This window comes from Oryza sativa, chromosome 1 (genome assembly GCF_034140825.1).
Source record: "Oryza sativa Japonica Group chromosome 1, ASM3414082v1".
Classification (NCBI taxonomy): Eukaryota; Viridiplantae; Streptophyta; class Magnoliopsida; order Poales; family Poaceae; genus Oryza; species Oryza sativa.
This window is the reverse complement of record NC_089035.1, coordinates 8,702,777-8,720,562: the sequence shown is the minus strand read 5'-3', so window position 1 is coordinate 8,720,562 and position 17,786 is coordinate 8,702,777. Positions and strand designations below refer to the sequence as shown.

The 17,786-nt window shown below is 41.3% G+C and overlaps 2 protein-coding genes across 2 annotated transcripts; both read left to right on the top strand.

The window, feature by feature from the left end:
- The first annotated feature begins 76 nt into the window (after positions 1 to 76).
- On the top strand, positions 77 to 7,451 carry LOC4326240 (uncharacterized). Its single transcript, XM_015766447.2, has 16 exons — positions 77 to 482; positions 2,159 to 2,204; positions 2,311 to 2,474; positions 2,563 to 2,680; positions 2,824 to 2,906; positions 2,996 to 3,055; positions 3,321 to 3,551; positions 4,090 to 4,186; positions 4,343 to 4,393; positions 4,471 to 4,551; positions 5,075 to 5,146; positions 5,257 to 5,319; positions 5,673 to 5,819; positions 6,361 to 6,418; positions 6,505 to 6,557; positions 6,995 to 7,451. Exons 1-16 carry the CDS (start codon positions 382 to 384, stop codon positions 7,076 to 7,078), a joined length of 1,509 nt encoding a protein of 502 aa, XP_015621933.1. The 5' UTR covers positions 77 to 381; the 3' UTR covers positions 7,079 to 7,451.
- A 1,629-nt stretch (positions 7,452 to 9,080) lies between these two features.
- LOC4326239 (serine/threonine-protein kinase RUNKEL) lies at positions 9,081 to 16,912 on the top strand. The gene is made up of 10 exons (XM_015784847.3): positions 9,081 to 9,294; positions 9,435 to 9,524; positions 10,286 to 10,338; positions 10,501 to 10,576; positions 11,150 to 11,211; positions 11,291 to 11,369; positions 11,447 to 11,506; positions 11,600 to 13,183; positions 14,196 to 15,065; positions 15,275 to 16,912. The coding sequence occupies exons 1-10, from the start codon at positions 9,247 to 9,249 to the stop codon at positions 16,391 to 16,393; spliced, it is 4,041 nt and encodes a 1,346-aa protein (XP_015640333.1). The 5' UTR covers positions 9,081 to 9,246; the 3' UTR covers positions 16,394 to 16,912.
- Positions 16,913 to 17,786: the final 874 nt, after the last annotated feature.

Here is a 17,786-nt window from a genome sequence, read left to right as displayed (position 1 = left end):
CGAGAAGAACATCGGAAGAGTGGGAGAAGGAGAAGAGAACGATAGAAAAGAGGAGTACTATCATCGAAACGAAAGCGAAGCGGAAAAAAGGCCCCGACGCAGAAACAGCATCCGCAAACGTGCCCCCGTCTATCCACTCCCCTCCTCCCCTTCCCTTCCCTTTGTGGAGGCCAGGCCAAGCCTCCCCTCCCCTCCCCGCTCCTCCTACGCAGCGCCGCGGCGGCGGCGGTAGAAGGCGGCGGAGCTCTCCACCCTCCCCTCCGCCGCGGCGGCGGCCGTGTTCCTCTGCGGTGGAGAGGCCCCCCCTGGTCGTTTCTCCGCGCCGGCTCGGCATCTCTCCGGAGGAGGAGGAGGAGGAGGAGGGAGGAGTAAGGTGTGGGGATGGAGATCGACCGGGCGGTGCGGGGGAGCAGCGACCGCCGCCTGCGGACCAAGTACGACAACGCCGTCTACGTCGTGCAGCGAGCCTTCGCGCTCTACCCGTACGCGCCCCCCCCCTCCTCCCCCCCTCCCCTCTCACTAGATTCGTGTGGTAGCGGTGATGGTGGTGGTGGTGTCTTAGCTCGATGATGATCAACGCGATATTTGTTGGGGTTGCTGCTTTCCGCGATCGGGTCGGGTTTGGTTTGGCGCGTGCCCCGTAACGAGTGGGTTGGTTTGGCTGGTTCATCCAGCTCGGATGGATTTGGGGATAAATGTGGTAATCACAGATTGGAGAGAGGAATATCGACTTGGGGGTTTAGATCCCAAACTGCAGGTCGCTGCAGCTGTTTAATCCCGATATGCATTCTAAATTTGTGTGTCCTTACCAACAGAAAATTCATCCCTATTTGCCTGTTCGATTTCTTAATCCCCTTTGTGCAATGGTGTATGCTGTTATAGTTTCTGAACATCAACTAGTAGCAATTTTTTAGGACGGTCTAGACTATTTGGATTGGCTGCCGCAACAATCGTCTAGTCTCGATCGATTGGATTTCGGCTGGATTGCTCTGTCGAACTGTATTTTCAGTTGATTCGGACCACGGATTAAAGTACCTGTGTCTTGAATGCTGTCCAGGATACAACGGGAGTAGGTACATTGTTTTCGTTGTTGGCTAGTCAGGTTGTATCGGCTGTTCTTATGCCAGTTCTGATGAGCTAAATATTTATACATCCATTTTGTGAGTTGTAAACTGTTTCCTTTTTTAGTCAACACTTAACTTAAAATCGAGTTTCTTTGGATGAGAAAGGAGATTCTAAATCAAACTACATCCATACGGGGAGTGAAAACCCATGATGCTTGTTTGTCACGTCATCTTAAACCAGGGAAAGGTCCATCCAGTGTTTCCACATTTCCTTTGCAGAGGAATACATCTGCAAATTTTGAGCTAAATAATCTGAGTCTGTGATGAAAGTATGTGCCTGCATGCTTTAAAGTAGCTTCCAAAATTACATGCATCGATTCATAAACTTTCAATTTTAGTTTCAGTTTCTATATCTCAAGCGGCTCAGAATATGTAATTCGAGTGAAAATGCAACACTGCCTACCAATTTCTTGAGGATGTCGAGTGTTTGAAATCACATAGTTGGAGTCAAATTTTTACCTTTTCTCCTAACTATACTATCAGGCACATTTATCATGCCAACTGGGTTGTGTGACTGCTATGTTTTTAGCTTGTAAGTATGATGGTGTACATGTTCTGATCCAAATCTTCATGCTGTTCCAATGCAGAGTATATTTTGGTAAGGTCATAATGACATTTCTGTAGGACACTAAAGATTTTTTCAGTGAATGATGAATTATAATTCTAATCATGCAAACTTCTTGAATAACTGGAATGTGGGATGTCCAGTTGTGTTGAACATGATATAAGTAATGGCTGGTGGGGAGTTTAAATATCATTGCAGTGCACGGGGACTTAGTCTTCTTTGAAAACTTCAACCAGTTATACCTGGATTATGTGAATAAGGCACAAGGCAGATGTTCCCCAAATGCATATTGACAGTTCTTTTTGGCACCCTATCCTTTAATTTCCCTATTTAGTTTTTTTAAATGGTTCTGCACTTGTCCAGGATGGATATTCAATAGAGGGTGGGGTTGGTTTGAATGCTCTCATTTTATATATACATTGAATACAGGAACATCCTAAATCTCATTCTCAGAAATTTCATTTTCCAGGTTTGAGGAAGTTGCCTTCAGCTTTAATGGTGGGAAGGATTCAACAGTAATATCTTTATAATCTCTCTTGCTTGTCATTTTTCTTCTGTATGTTAAGTGACGGTTTTTTCTATTAGCAAGTTTAACAAGATATGAATGCTATATATCAATAGGTTCTGTTGCATTTACTTCGGGCTGGCTACTACCTCCACAAATCAAGCTCTGATGGTGAAGTCGAAATGAATACTATCCAAAACTGTCCTGTGCGCACCATCTATTTTGAGAGCCCTTGTGCTTTCCCTGAAATCAACTCATTCACTTATGAAACTGTCTCAACGTAAGAAATCACTAAGATTCGTTGTCTTTGTTTATTTGCTAACCTTGAGAAGTTAAATGAAATATTCTTTGTCCTCCGTTCTCCACAGTTATGGTTTGCCACTGGAAACTATCCGCTCGGATTTTAAGTCTGGCCTAGAAGGCCTATTGAAAGAGAGGCCTACTAAAGCAATTTTTATTGGTACTAGAATTGGCGATCCAAATGCAGTAATTTTCTTGTTCCCTTGTTTAGTTGCTCTTCAAATCTCGATAGACTTGTTATGTCCAATCCTCATGCCCATAGACCTTTCACTTATTGATGTCCCTAGACTCCCGATAAACCTATTACTTACTACAGTTTGGGATTATAGGTTGGTCAAGAGCAGTTCTCGCCTAGTTCACCTGGCTGGCCTCCTTTCATGAGGGTCAATCCTATATTGGACTGGTCATACAGGTTTTCCTCCTGATCATGTAAATCAATCAAAAGGTGCCTCCTAGTCTGCTAATATTCATGTGCTAAGGAACACTATACTTCTGCCTCAGGGATGTTTGGTCTTTCCTGTTGACCTGTAAGGTGAAATACTGCAGCCTCTATGATCAAGGGTAGGTTTCCTTTTCATGTTCATAATCCAAAATTTTAATGGTCTGTATGCATAACTTCTGTTGAATGTTTAGCGTATCGATACCTATGGGGTCAAAAAATGCCGTTTATCATGTTGTTACTTTAAATAAATTTATATAAAATGGCTTGTGGAACATCAGCTATGTAAAGTTACCTTGTAATTTAAGCCACTTGAGAGTGCTATATAGATTTCCATATAAACTTTCTAGTTTATCTTACAATGTCATGTACTTGTGTTGTTTCTAGGTATACTTCCATTGGAAGCATATATGATACTGTTCCCAATGCGCTTCTTTGTGATTCAACAACTGGGAAAAGTTTTAGGCCAGCATACATGTTATCAGACGGAAGGCTTGAAAGAGCTGGCAGAACAAAGAAGAATATTAGTTCTGTTTCAAGCAATGGTACAAACAGTACTGAGGTGGAACAGACGATCTCACGCTCAGCGTCGATCATTGTAGTTGGTGATGAAATATTGTGAGTAATCTTTCCAATTTGCCTCTACAGATATAATTCTGTCATTCCAAGGTTCTTGCAGTTCCAACAGCCTTTTCTTTGGCAGTACTGGGCTACTGGCACACTGGCCTCTCTCTCTCTCTCTCTCTCTCTCTGAAATTTATGGTACATTTACACTAATTTAGTTTATTTTTTGGCATTGCCTTTTGGATAAATGCAACAAGTATATTTTATCAGTAGTTTGGACACTGAAGAGCAAATGCGATCAGCTGTGTTTATACCTCTCCCGCTATTTGATACAGTAGAAACATCTTCATTTCTAGGGGGGAAAATGATAGTGGAATGAGTTTCATTGACTCATTTGTCTGTGTTCAGAATCATTAAAAGTCAATTCAAAGTGCAACCAGGCATTCCAAAGCTCAAAATATAAGGATTTTTCTTTACTACTGTTGGAGAATTTGGTGTTGCCGTGCTGATACTCTGGTTTATTGTTTTTTGTGTAAATGATTCATTGACAGTTGTTTTATACAATTATTGATACACGTGCGTGGTATTTCAGGTTCGGCACAGTTGAGGATAAGCTAGGTGCAGGCTTGTGCAAGAAGCTTCATGCAATTGGCTGGCGAGTTTCTCATGTAGCAGTTGTTTCCAATGAAGTAAGATAAGTTAAATGAATCGAAATAGTTGTATGTCCTATAGGCTCCATGTGGGAGCTTGCAGCCTACTTGCAACTGCTGTGAACTATGCAATCTACTTGCCAACTTTGCCAGTTTTCTGGCACATAATATCTAACAGAAATTATTGTTATGCAGATTGATTCTGTTGCTGAAGAAGTTGAACGTTGCAAATCTACAGATGACATGGTTAGCTTATCGACCTTTTCATTTTATGAAGTTTTTGGATTAATAATGTGTGTGATGATATTCACATTGTATTTCAGGTGTTTCTTGTTGGAGGACTTGGGCCTTTACATTCAGACATTTCGCTGGCTGGCGTTGCAAAAGCATTTGGAGTTCGTCTGGTGCGTTCATTGAAACTTTTCGCTGTAGGATTTGTTATAGTAGGTTCCCAGCCTAATTGTTAGTCATGATCACCTTTATCCTTCTGCTCTAGTTCTGCTGTGCCTCTACTTTGTGCTGAGCTTCTGCTCTTCAGTGTTCCTTTATTCTAAAATCATCTTGCTTCTAGTGATACAAGTAATTCAGCAATGTCTTATTAGAGTGGTCATTCATGTTTGTCTTTGTATAAAATCATTGTTCCTAGTATTGTTTTGTGCATTTGCTGCATTTCTTATTTCAGATGACAAATCGAAAGCTTGTTGCTCTATTGGTTGCAGTTTCACATGAAAATATTCTTATGACAGCCCTTTGAAATATAGAAAGTCCTCAGTGTGCATAGCTTTCAGCTCTCTTGCTGGTTCTGTTGGAAAAATGTGCATAGCCTTGAACTGTTGTCATACACTAAATGGTTGCTTCATGAATTTGACTGAACAAATCACAAATGCCATTTACTGTTATCAACATGTTTAATTTGAATTTTCATAGGCTCCTGATGAAGAGTTTGAAGAATACCTTAGTCAACTGATAGGAGACAATTACACTGGTGATCGAAATGAGGTAATCTGGTTCGCAAATACAATTAAATTCTTGAATATCTAGTGCTGTGCATGTTTATTCTAGCATAGTGCAAGCTGCAGTATTATCATTTAACTCCACATCTCTTTCAGATGGCTTTGTTGCCAGAAGGTATTACGGAATTATTGCATCACAAAATGCTACCGTTGCCATTGGTACGTTATGTTGTTTTAATGCATTTCTTTGAATTACTTCTGAAATACATATTTGGTGAACATATTTTTGGCTTTACAAGGGGTGTAATTTCTCCAAAGTTAGCATGTGCCAATGATATAATCTGATGTAGTAACAAGGTCCATGCACATTTATTAAGTCGCATACCAAAATCCCTTATATTTCGGGACAGAGGTATTAACATATATCCAAAGTTTAGTAAGTATGCCTGAATGAAAAGCCTGACATCCAATTAGGAAGTGACGAAAATGCCTACTGTAAACTATGAAAAGAGAGTCGGAAATTGCTTCCTTTTTTTTTCATTTGTCTTATAGATAACTGGTTTCTTATGCAGATCAAATGCAAAAATGTGGTCATTCTCGCTGCAACTAATGTGGATGAGCTTGAAACGGAGTGGGGTTGTCTTCTAGACACACAAGAGAGCGGTTTAGTGATGGCTAAATCTTTTGTGTCAAAGCATCTCTGCACGTCGCTATTAGATGTATGTCTCTTCGACTCAGTCAGAATTTGCTTTGTTTTTATTCTAGTTGTGTTATCAGAATCAGTTCCTTCATATTTTATCCCTGTCAGTTCCAAAATAGATCATTATAGTATGTTTGGTCTTAAATAATTTCACTTATCAATCATTAAAATAGAACAATGTAAATGACCCCTATTGATGTAGTATCTCAATAATCTTGATTTTGACCAAATGCTATGCCTCGCGATTGTTTCTTTGTGTAGCTGTTTTATATTTCACTATTTGTCTTTACCTTCCTTCAATCCTAGATGTTACTTTCCTGGCAACTATTGGATAAATATTGCACACTTGTTAATTCCATTTTTACGTTTAGTATCCACCTTATCCATTAATTCTCAAAAAGAAAAAAAAAACTTCTTGGAAAATCCTGTAGGGAATTTTCTCACTTCTTGGAGAAAATTTTCTCCAATTAACTAGCAAGTTAATTGGAACTTTTACTTTTGGAGAAGTACTTCATTATGTATCTCAGTATCTGATAAACTTTTACTGTGTTCTTTTTCAGGTTAAAATTGCCCCAGTGGTTGCAAAACTATGCATAGATTTTTCTGATGTATACATAGGTATGATTTGATGCTCCCATTATTTTCTTTGTGGGAAATGATTTTGCAAAATTTCTGATCTGGTGGTTAATGTTTTTGACGTGCAGGTTGTTATCGGATCTCAAGATCTGGGCCTTTGGTTGTGAGTTTTATTGGGAAGGTATGTGCTCGATCTCTTTGTAGCAGACTCCATTTATTCCGCAGAACAGCATACTAGCATGTAAAACTTTTGTCTTTACGAGTTCTTTGGAAATAACATAAGAGAAGTTATGTACTTTTTTGGCACCCTTGTTTTAATCAAAGCAAAGACAATCGTTAACCACCAACAACTAATTTGCATACAGATGTAAGCTTGTCCTGTTTGTGCACTAATGGGACACCTTAGTTTCTAGCTAATCTATGCTATGATGTGACACTACTTAGTACAACGAATCCGGATATGCCCTTGTCCAGATTCATTGTACTAGGTAATGTTACATCCTGCCTTAGGTTGATTTATTTTGGGATGGAGGGAGTATGCATTTCCAGTATGGAGTACTACATCTAATTCCCCAGAGCAGTAGTTTTACAGAGTTCATTTATTTACCTTAATTTCAGGACAATCAGAGGGTAGAAGCAGCTGCCGAGAAGCTGACGAATAGCTTTGAAGGGCAATTCTCCCAAGTTGACAGTTGCAAATAAGCTTTCTGAGTACACACTTCGATAGTCTTCCCGTGTTCTTCCTGCTGGAAGTTCTGAAATTGTGCAGGGCTAATGACGCGATACGGTGCTCGGATGGCTTGATCCAATGGCCGGAATCTGGACTCTGGAGCTCCACATATTATTTAGGAAAGGAAACATAGAAATTTTGTCCTAGAAATTTAGAAGTGAATTACTGAATCAACAGCAGAGGTGCTCTAGCATGAAGCTGATATAGAATGGCGGCTTTCCACGCCCGATATTTTGACCGGGCTAAGGGCTCGTAATATTCTTTTGGAATTAAACTCAAATTAGATTATAATTTATAGCCTCCAGTCCTCCATAGTTCAATAATTTAATCATGGTTTTTTTTTTACGATAAGCACGTTCAAATCAGGGAAGATGTGGAAGATTATGGGCTTGTTTGGCTTAGTACCGTACCAAAATTTAAGCAAATTTTGACACTACTAATGTTTTGGTAGGGTAGTATTAAAGGTGAATGTGTTTGCATTGATGTTATTGGGAGACAATATATATAGGGTTAATTAGATATATGCCATTAAAAATTTGCCGGATTTGAAATATGCTATCAGTGTTCGCGTATTTGGAACCATACCATTGCAATTTTACAAATATTTAAGATATGCCACTACCAACCATTTATGAAAAAATTTGGACCAAATTACCCTTCTTTCCTTCTTTTTCTCCCCCTCCTTTCTTCCACAGCTCAGAGAACTGGTGGCGGCGGAGCGGCGGCAGCAGCGAGCGGAGCAAGCGGCTGCAGCGGTGGAGCGAGCGGCGCGGCGGCGGAGCGGCGGCAACAACGAGCGGAGCAATCGGCGGCAACGGCGAGCGGCGCGAGCGGCGGCGGTGGAGCGAGCGGCGGCGGCGAAGTGGCGCGAGCGGCGGCGGCGAAGCGACCGGCGGCGGCGGCGAGCGGCGCGAGCTGCGGCGGCGGTGGCGGAGCGGCGGCAACAGCGAGCAGCAGCGGCGGAGCGAGCGGCGGCGCAGTGAGCGGCAGCAGCGTGCGGCGAGCGGCGGCGGCGAAGTGGCGTGAGCGGCGGCGGCGAAGCGACCGACGGCAGCAGCGAGCGGCGCGAGCGGTGGCGGAGCGGCAGCAACAGCGAGCAGCAGCGGTGGAGCGAGCGGCGGCGGCGGAGCGGCGAGCGGCAGCGACAGCAACAGCGGCGGTGACGGCGCCAGAGTAGAAGCAGCGGGGAAAGAGCTAGAAGATGAGAGAAGAGGGAGAGAGGTAGAAGATGAGGGCATTTTCGTCCAATACATGCAAAATACGTATCTTAGCGGCACCACTAAGATTACAACAAATAGCAATGGCATCATTCCAAATACGTAAATAGTAATGGCATATTTCAAAACCGGCAAAATTTTCATGGCATGTATCTAATTAACCCATATATATATTACTGTGAATAGAGTTCTAGAATTATTGCCAATTTAAGCATGGGCATTACCAATCATTTGGCTTCAAATCAAACTAACACATTTACTATTTATAAGCTACATATGGGCACATTTTGACATTAATCCAAACAGGTATCAACAAGAGATTACGTATAATCTCTCCTTTAGAATTTGTTTTTGGTTTAATAAGCTGAAAATAGGGAGTAAAAAAACTAATCTATCCAAGAGAGCTTAAATTTTATCTTAAAACACTAAAAATGGGTACATCAGTCACATTAGGTTTAGACCAAATCCACATAATTGTCACATAATCATAACCATATGGGACTATTCTTTTGCTAAAAAAACACTTCCTTGGTAGATGGTTCCATCGCTGTTGCGTTCAAAAAAGGCAAAGAAATCTTGTAGCCGTTGCACCCACCGAGGCACCGAGTCGCAAGACGGGGACTTCGTATTAATATGGAGAAAAGCGAAGGACCCATCCGAAAAAAAAACACAACCCGAAGACGAAAAAAAAAAAGTTTGAAAAAACTACGCCGAAACGGAACGCCCCAAAACTCCAAAACTAGCCGATCGAGCGAGCGCCAATCTCAAATCGAAATCCCGCTCTCTCTCTCTCTCTCTCTCTCCCCCCCCATTCCTCCGCCTCAAATCGCAAACCCTAGCCGTCGCCGTCGACGAGAGGTCGACGAGAAGTCGACGAGAAGAGGAGGAGGAGAAGCTGCTGCTGGTGGTGGTGGTGCTCCGCCATGAACAACTTCCACGTCTACGAGGCCATCGGCCGCGGCAAGCACTCGGTAACCCCCCTCTCCGCCTTCCTCTCCTCGTCTTCCCTGTGTTCCCCGCGCCCCCGGATCCGCTCGGATTGGGTGCAGATGGGTGAGATTTCTGATTTGTTTTTGGTGTTTTTTTTTTTTTGGGTGCGGTGGTCCGGAAGACGGTGTACAAGGGGCGGAAGAAGAAGAGCATCGAGTACTTCGCCGTCAAGAGCGTCGACAAGTCGCAGCGGTCCAAGGTCCTCAATGAGGTGAGCGCGGCGCCGTCGTCTCCCTGCTCTTTCATCAGTAGTAGCTGGTAGGCATGCGCCGCCGCGATTTTGGGTGGGGATATTTTGAATCGGAGGGCTTGGCTCCTGGCGGGCCTGGTTAATTTGGTCCGTGAAATGGTCCTTGGAGTGATTTGATCTGCGGGTGCCTATGGATTTCCCGGAAGCAAATCGTGATATGATATCCAAGATTGATTTGATAGTTTAAGTGACTGTTTTAGACTGTGTGGATACCGTGGCTTTCGTTAACCGCTGTTTTCTGGGCATGCAGAGTGCAGAGTTTCCTTGTAAGCTGATGTTGTTTAAATGGGCAGAATGTTACATTGTTCGTTATATAGTATCTTGATGTACTAGTGGATCGCTATTTATTTCCTGGGAAAAAGCACTTTACATGCTTAAGCTGGGATGCTGTTTAGATTTTGATTTCCTGATAATCGTGCGAAACAATCTATTTCTTATAGCCATTTCTAGAGAAGATGAAATGAGGCAACATAAGTTACATTTGGTGTGCTGTCAAATGTTATGTTATTTGGTCAGGAATGTACCTTCTCTTTGAGCAAAGCGCTTAAGGGTGAAGATCAGTAGTTTAGATAATATTTTCTGGATAGAAGATGAGCACATGTTCTAGTCTTCAATTAAAAAATAATCTTTTAGCTAGCATGGTAAGAAAAATAGTTAATGAGCCTGAGGAATGAGGATGTTTGCTTACTCCACTAATAGTACTTCTGAACTTTTCTTTGCAGGTCCGAATGCTTCATTCCTTAGATCATCCGAATGTTCTGAAATTTTACTCATGGTACGTTTCTAGGGGACTAGTGTTGTGGTGCAATAATGGCAAGCAGTTCACTTTTTAGAACAATAATGACAAGTATAGTCTGGCAGTTTGGTTGCAATCATCGTTATTGTTCCCTTAACATTGTACTACAAACCATACTTATGCCTGTACCTGTTGTACCAGGTACGAAACCTCAGCTCATTTTTGGTTAATACTGGAGTACTGCGTTGGTGGAGACCTAAAGGGCTTGCTTGAGCAGGTATCTCGCTTGTCAGTTTAAGCAGCATACCATTTTCTAGTTCAAAGCACGCTGTCAGCTGTTTACTTGTACAATAGCACACGTTTGTATTTGATTTGCATTTGCTTCATTTACAAATATTTCTCTCTCTCTCTCTCTCTGTGCATGCTGAGATGTCTTTTGTTTGCTCCTTAAGAAATTTTTTAAAAAAACATGTTCATTTTTTTTAGCTTATAGCTGGTACTCCTTCCATCCCAAAATATAACAACTTCTTCACCTACATTCTCTTCTTAACCAATCACAACCTTCCCCCATTTAATTTCTCTATTTACTTTCTTTTCTCAACCAATCACAGCCTCCCCTCCCCCTCAATCTTCATACGGGCTTAACCCTAAAACTTCTTATATTTTGGGATGGAGGTAGTAGAATGGAAGGAAAATTCATTGTCAAACTGACAGGTTAAAAACTTTTGCTTTGGCTGTCTATTTATGTACATGTCACATTTAAGTATGCTCTAATATGTACCCAAATTTTTAGTATTTTGTGTTAGTATATTTGCATATGAACATTTTACATTTCTTCAATGACCTGCAGGATAAGAAGCTGCCTGAAAATTCTATACATGACTTGGCTTATGATCTTGTGAAAGCTCTTCAGTAAAGTTTCTTTCCTTGTTTCATTATTTCTACTGTATGATGTGTGAAATCTTATTTGTCAAAACAATTTGGACTTTAGGTTCTTGCATTCACAAGGAATTATATATTGTGATCTGAAACCATCAAATGTTTTACTTGATGAATCTGGGTGCATGAAGGTACTTACTGGATCAAATAATTCATACAGTGAGGCAATAGCTTGTAACTAACGATATATATTTCTTTAATTTTCTAGCTGTGCGATTTTGGATTAGCAAGGCGTTTGAAAGACATAGAGAAGACCAATCCTGGAGATGTGAGCTTCCATTTTCCTTTTGTATCTCATTTCATTTCCTTGTGTTTCCATCTACATTTGATTATTTTCCCAGCTTAATTTCTCCTCGTGTAGGTGCCGCAACCTTTGAAGGGGACTCCATGTTATATGGCTCCTGAGTTGTTCCAAGAGGGAGGAGTGCATTCATATGCTTCAGATTTCTGGGCACTTGGTTGTGTATTGTATGAATGCTATTCAGGAAGGCCCCCTTTTGTGGCTAATGAATTTACCCAGCTAGTCAAATCTATAATTTCAGATCCTACACCACCTTTGCCTGATAACCCCTCAAGATCCTTTCAAAATCTGATCAATTGCTTACTCATGAAAGATCCTGCTGAAAGATTACAGTGGTCTGAACTATGCGAGCATCACTTTTGGAGGAGCAGAATGTCAATTATTCCTTTACCTCCTCAGCCTGCCTTTGACAACATGGTCGACCTTTCTGCTACACCATATTTAGTTGAGAGAAATGGTGATAAACCTTCTAGACAGTCCACACCACCCAAGCCCCGTGATGGCCTACGGAAGAAGGACGAAAATTCTGCTAAGGTGTTCACCCCTGTTAAGAATATGCTAAGTGGTAAGAAAAACAATGCAAAACCTTCCTGTAAGGCTGATGGATTGAAGGGTGTAAATATCCTCAGGATGTCTCGTGTAGCTAAGAGGAATTTGCAGAGAGAAAAAGACAAGGAGAACTACAGGCGACACCCTACAGAAGCTTCTGAGAATGATACAGAAGTTAAGATTGAAAACAATGATATGGAACTTGATTTTGGTGAAAATCCAGAAGGTGATGCACCTGATGACAATGATGGATCAGACAATCCTGGATCCGCAGAAGATGAAAAACTTTCCACTCAAGGCACTGATGGTAATGAAGAGAACTGCATGAGTAATCAGATGGATATGCTCACAGATGAAGGCCCAGTTAAGGCTGAAACCATGATAAAAACTGAACATAATTGTTCAGAAAATCTTGATGTGGTGGCCACTCCACCAAGTATTTGTATGAGGAAAGCACAACGAGCAAAGACAACTTCAGGTGCCGCAGCTGGTTCCGAGCCATCTGACATCTCTGCAGCATTCTGGCATCCAACAGATCTTGCTGTTAAACCAGTTATGCCTGGTAGGAAAGGAGATAAAGCTGTAGAGACAGTCCCTATGCTTCCGTTTGAAGCTCTTCCTGCTGTTGATTATATTAAGTTGCCACGGGAACAAATGAATGCATTCAATAGTCAGATACTTCAGAGTTTAAGTGGTACTTTTCAGGTTTCAGAGAAACAGAATATCATCAAATACCTGGAGATGTTAAGCATCAATTCTGATGCTGCAAATATAATCACAAATGGTCCAATTATGCTGTTGCTTATAAAAATGCTCCGTCTGTCAAAAACTTCAGTATTGCGTGTCCAAATTGCTTCACTTATGGGATTGTTGATACGCTACTCCACTATCCTTGATATAGAGCTGGCAAGTTCAGGGATTTTTAATGCACTATCAGATGGTCTAAGGGACAAGCATGATAAACTCAGGCGATTCTGTATGGCAACACTAGGAGAATTACTGTTCTACATTTCTACTCAATCTGATCAAGATACCAAAGAAATCAATGCCCAAGAATCCCCTTTGAAGGATAACAGGGCCACAGCTTCTTGGCAGGTCAGAAACTCAAAATGATGAGTATGTTATGTCTGCATGCTTAGTAATTTATCTGCATGTTGTTGGGTCATATGCTTAGGCTATCTTATATAGTAACCTGCAGTTAGAAGATCAATGGCAAGTTACTGGTGCTAGAAATATCTAAGAGCTTTTACTGATTCAATCTGATTCCTGCATGGAACGTAGGTGCCTTGCTCACTGTTTATGTTATGAAGTGGAAGCTCCTTTTGGCCTCTTATGTGTGGCGCTTGTTGGGAAGTGTTCTTCGTGGGAAGGGTCATTTGACCCTTTCTTTGTAAATATTTCTCTCTTCTCAATGGAATGACGCTTAGTTCTGCGTTTTAGAAAAAAAAAGAAGTGGAAGCTTCTTTCAGTTGAAAGTATATACTGCATTATTGAATTTTTCACATAACCACATAATCACACTGCCCACCTTCATAACTATTACTATAATATATGGACTAAATTATGTTTATATACATGCTCTTTTCTTTGATTTTGTGTCTATGCACATGTTTATTGTTAGTCAAACCTGTATGATTTTACAGAAAACCACATACCAATCCTGTTCAATGGCTAGCCTAATCAGGAGTGATTCAAATTACATCTATCCGTTAGTTTTAGTGATTGTATGTCCATGAATTGAGGGTGGATCTCTTTGTCAATTTCTGTTTCTGCAACTTGATAACCTTGCTCTCACCTATAGGTTGAACTTTGCCTCTCCAAAGGGCCTGATGAACTTAAGGGACATAATTCCATACCAATTTTCTTTCAAGTGTTTTAACCTGCTTTCCTTTTAATGACTATATTCTTGTATTTGTGGAACCATATATAGGTCAGCTATGTAATAGTGTTAATGAATTAATGAGACCTTTACTTTCATATCTTACTGGTCAAGTAGTATATATATCATATATATATACATACATGTGAGGAATCCTTTTATCTTGATTCACAACTATGACATTAATTATTGTGTTTTATTAATGATTTTACTTTGCAAGTTGTGCAGGTTCCAAGTTCTGTAATTGCGCTGGTGTCATCAATCTTGCGTAAAGGTGAAGATGATCTAGCCCAGCTTTATGCTTTACGAACCATTGATAACATCTGTAGCCAAGGGACAGATTGGACTTCACGTTTCGCTTCCCAAGATGTAATCAGTCACCTGTGCTACATCTATAGAGCAACTGGTAAGCAGGAGAATACAAGACTTATTGCAGGATCTTGTTTGGCACGCTTAGCTCGCTTCAGCTCATCTTGTATTCATTTAATACTGGAGAGGCTGGCCTTCAAGGATATCGCATGCACACTCATTAAAGGCAATTCACGTGAGCAGCAGATCAGTTTGAATCTTCTGAATTCAGCACTAGTTAACAGCCAAATCATACCAACCATGAACCGCTACATTCAGTCGTTAACAGAAGAGAAGCAGTTGGTTCCTGGACTCATCTCTCTTATTGAACAGGGAACTGATGTTCTGCGTGGCAAAACCCTTCTATTTGTTGCTCTTCTTTGCAAGAACAGTCGAAGATGGCTTCCTCATTTCTTTTGCAATGCAAAACTACTATCAGCAGTTGATAGATTGGGAAAGGAGAAGGAAGGCTTCATTCATCAATGCACAGAAGCATTTGTGCAGTTGGTTGCTTCATTGGTCCCAGGCATCCTTGACACTGTCTCTAGTGATATACAACAGGTTATGGGAGGCAAGCGTCATGGAGCTGCTACTGCTTTAACTGGACGAGCTCATCCAAAGAGCATAATTCATTTGTTTCCTGTTATCCTTCATCTTCTTGGGAGTGTTTCATTCAATCACAGAGTTGTGACGAGCCATGTATTGCTTCAGTTGGCAAATCTTATGAAAATTTTGGAAGCACCATTTCAGGTATGATCTAAGAACTTCACGCACGGTTATGCCATGATGAAAAAACATGACGACCACATTCATTTTGTAACTGCACTTAAGTGTCAAATCAATCCCATCCTTTGTTTTGATGCTGCGCTGTGGCTCTTGCCTTAACAGTTTTGCATTACTACTGTATTTTTTAACATATCTTGACCTTATCTGATTATTTACGTGTCTTATACATCCAGGCTCGGGATGATTTTCAAATGACACTATTGAGGGTTCTTGAGGCAGCCACGGAGGAGCCTTCTGTTATACTTAATGAACACAAAATATTCACAAGTCGAATCCTTCCAAGCTTATCCGTCTTGTACAAGGGCAATAAAGATGGTGATGCCAGATTCCTATGTTTAAAGATACTGTCCGATGTGATGATTGTGATCTTCAGTGACTCTTCATTGACGTCTAATGAGCAAACAGTATCTGACCTGGAAAAGATCTCTCAGAAGTATTTTCTCCCCATGTATCCATCATTTGCAGAGGATGAAGATCCAATACCTATATATGCCCAGAAACTTCTGGTAATGCTGATGGAGCATGATTATGTTAAGGTTTCTGATATTCTCAATGAAGCAACAGTATCCCGGTGCTTTGAATTTTTGCTAGGAGATTTGTCTAATGCAAATGTAAGTAATGTCAAGCTTTGCTTTGCATTGGCATCTGCTCCCGATATGGACACCGACATTCTTTCTCAGCTTCAAGTTGTCAGAAGAATAGGGAACCTGCTGGAGTTTGTGACTGCAAAAGATATGGATGATTTTCTAGAACCAACCTTGGAACTTTGCAGAGCATTCATTATCCGGGGCATCAGCAGTGACAAAATTGTGGCCCTTTCCAAAGAGCCCGCACTCCTTGTTGATAGTGCCTTCAGCATGAGCATTGCTGTCGATCAACAATCATGCGTCATGGATATATGCGACTTTGGTGGCAACATGGGCATTTTCCTCGACCTAGTTGGAAGTTCAGATCCACATATAAGCGATTTGGCATCAGACTGCTTGGTGCTGTTACTCAAAGCAGCACCTCGGGAGGCTACGGTGGGCTTGCTGACCAATCTTCCTAAACTGAGCGTTGTTCTGGACCTGCTGAAGCATGGCACCTGCCTAAGGCTGACTCGCCTGCTGTATTGCCTGGCCTTCTCCTGCAGGCAATATCTAGCGCAAGGAATGATCGTGTCGATATCTTTGTCAGCCTTGATGCGAGTAGAAGCACTCGTGTCGGCATTCAAGGGTTCACATGATGGCTGCCTTGCTGACGCCGCCTCATATTTGGGCGCTGAACTGCAGCGTTTACCTCGCTGTGGTTGAGCCGAAGTTTGGTCAGGTGCTGGCTTGGTTGGCATTGTGCAAGTGATGTTCATAGGGATCATAAGAGAGGGCCTCAGCCTTGTATTTCTTCACCGTTTCTTGCACCAAGCTATGATCATGGGTTCTCACCATCCGAAGTGATGACTGATGAACCATCCGATTGGCTGTGTGATCATTTATCTATATGCAACGTGGAGCTGCTGTTCTTTCAGTATACCATTTCTGGCCAAATCTGGAGAGGCAGCTTGTGGCCAAAACCCTTCCTGTATTTCCCCTGTGCCAATTTTGGTTGGCGTTTCATCGGTTTTCAGTTTCTCACCATGTAATGCTGTAGAGTTTCATAGCCCTTAAAATCATGTATATTTGTACACTCCCTTTTACTTTACCAAGCAACGGGGTGGAAATTTATTGTTATGAATGCCTGTAAAGCTCTGTGAATCTGTGAACCAACAGGACTATATTGGAGCATGGTGCTATCAACCTAGCTGCCGCTGTCTAATGGTCCCTTTTACTAGATAATTCCAGTGTTCTCGGTTAGGAAAATCTACGGTGATTATATAATCATCACTGGCCAACCTTTTCTCTTCTGAGTTTTGATCATACCATTTTTTTTCAGATGATTATTTACCTGGAATTGAACAATATGCTATGTGACCGTGACGTACATGATTCCTCTTTCTATAACACGACAATAATAATGTTCTAAGAACATAGCTAATGCATTTTTCCCCTCATCTCCCTTATCACGTTTGTGTAAAAGTTAGTACTAATAACAAAGTTAAGACAACAAAGATCAGACAAGAACTTGGCATTCATGTTTGAACCCTGTCCACCTCTTTTTGCCGTTCTGCATACGTGTGGTGTGTGGTGTGTGGAGCAGCAGAAGACGGCGACTCTGAAATCTGACCATATAATGCATCTTCCAGGTCTTTATTATATATGTGTATCTCAAGATCAAAGATGACGAGTGCACAGTTGAGTTGATCTCGTCTCCGTCCCAGAATATAACTTTTTGACATAGGCAGGTCTTTTCTCCCTCATTTGCACTGCATCTTCCACACATTTGTTTGTTTCCACAATTCGACTGATTTTTTTTCTTCACAAAACTGGTCCTTGAGAATGACCTGCCCCTGTGGTTACAAGAGTTGAATAGAATCAACTGAGAGCGACTTGTAGTAGAAAATATTTGTATTTTTAGTTGATTTAGTTTGAACCGGAGTGACAAATGGCCATTGAGAAAGATGAATAAAATCTAGGGAGAGCTTCTTTGTCCACGGTAGTTCAGTAACCGTGCCTAGTGAAATTTCGTCCACAATTTGACTCATAAATTAAGCCAGTGAAGTCCAGGCCGTGTATTTGGTATACAAACGTTGAGCCTTAATTTGGACTGATC

Excerpts from the sequence above, each read along its gene's own strand:
- LOC4326240 (XM_015766447.2), top strand. The coding sequence starts at position 382 with ATGGAGATCGACCGGGCGGTGCGGGGGAGCAGCGACCGCCGCCTGCGG. Across the intron at positions 2,681-2,823 it reads GAATTGGCGATCCAAATGCA|GTTGGTCAAGAGCAGTTCTC; the intron begins GTAATTTTCTTG and ends TTGGGATTATAG. Across the intron at positions 5,320-5,672 it reads AAATGCTACCGTTGCCATTG|ATCAAATGCAAAAATGTGGT; the intron begins GTACGTTATGTT and ends TTTCTTATGCAG.
- LOC4326239 (XM_015784847.3), top strand. The coding sequence starts at position 9,247 with ATGAACAACTTCCACGTCTACGAGGCCATCGGCCGCGGCAAGCACTCG. Across the intron at positions 9,525-10,285 it reads GGTCCAAGGTCCTCAATGAG|GTCCGAATGCTTCATTCCTT; the intron begins GTGAGCGCGGCG and ends TTTTCTTTGCAG. Across the intron at positions 13,184-14,195 it reads GGGCCACAGCTTCTTGGCAG|GTTCCAAGTTCTGTAATTGC; the intron begins GTCAGAAACTCA and ends CAAGTTGTGCAG.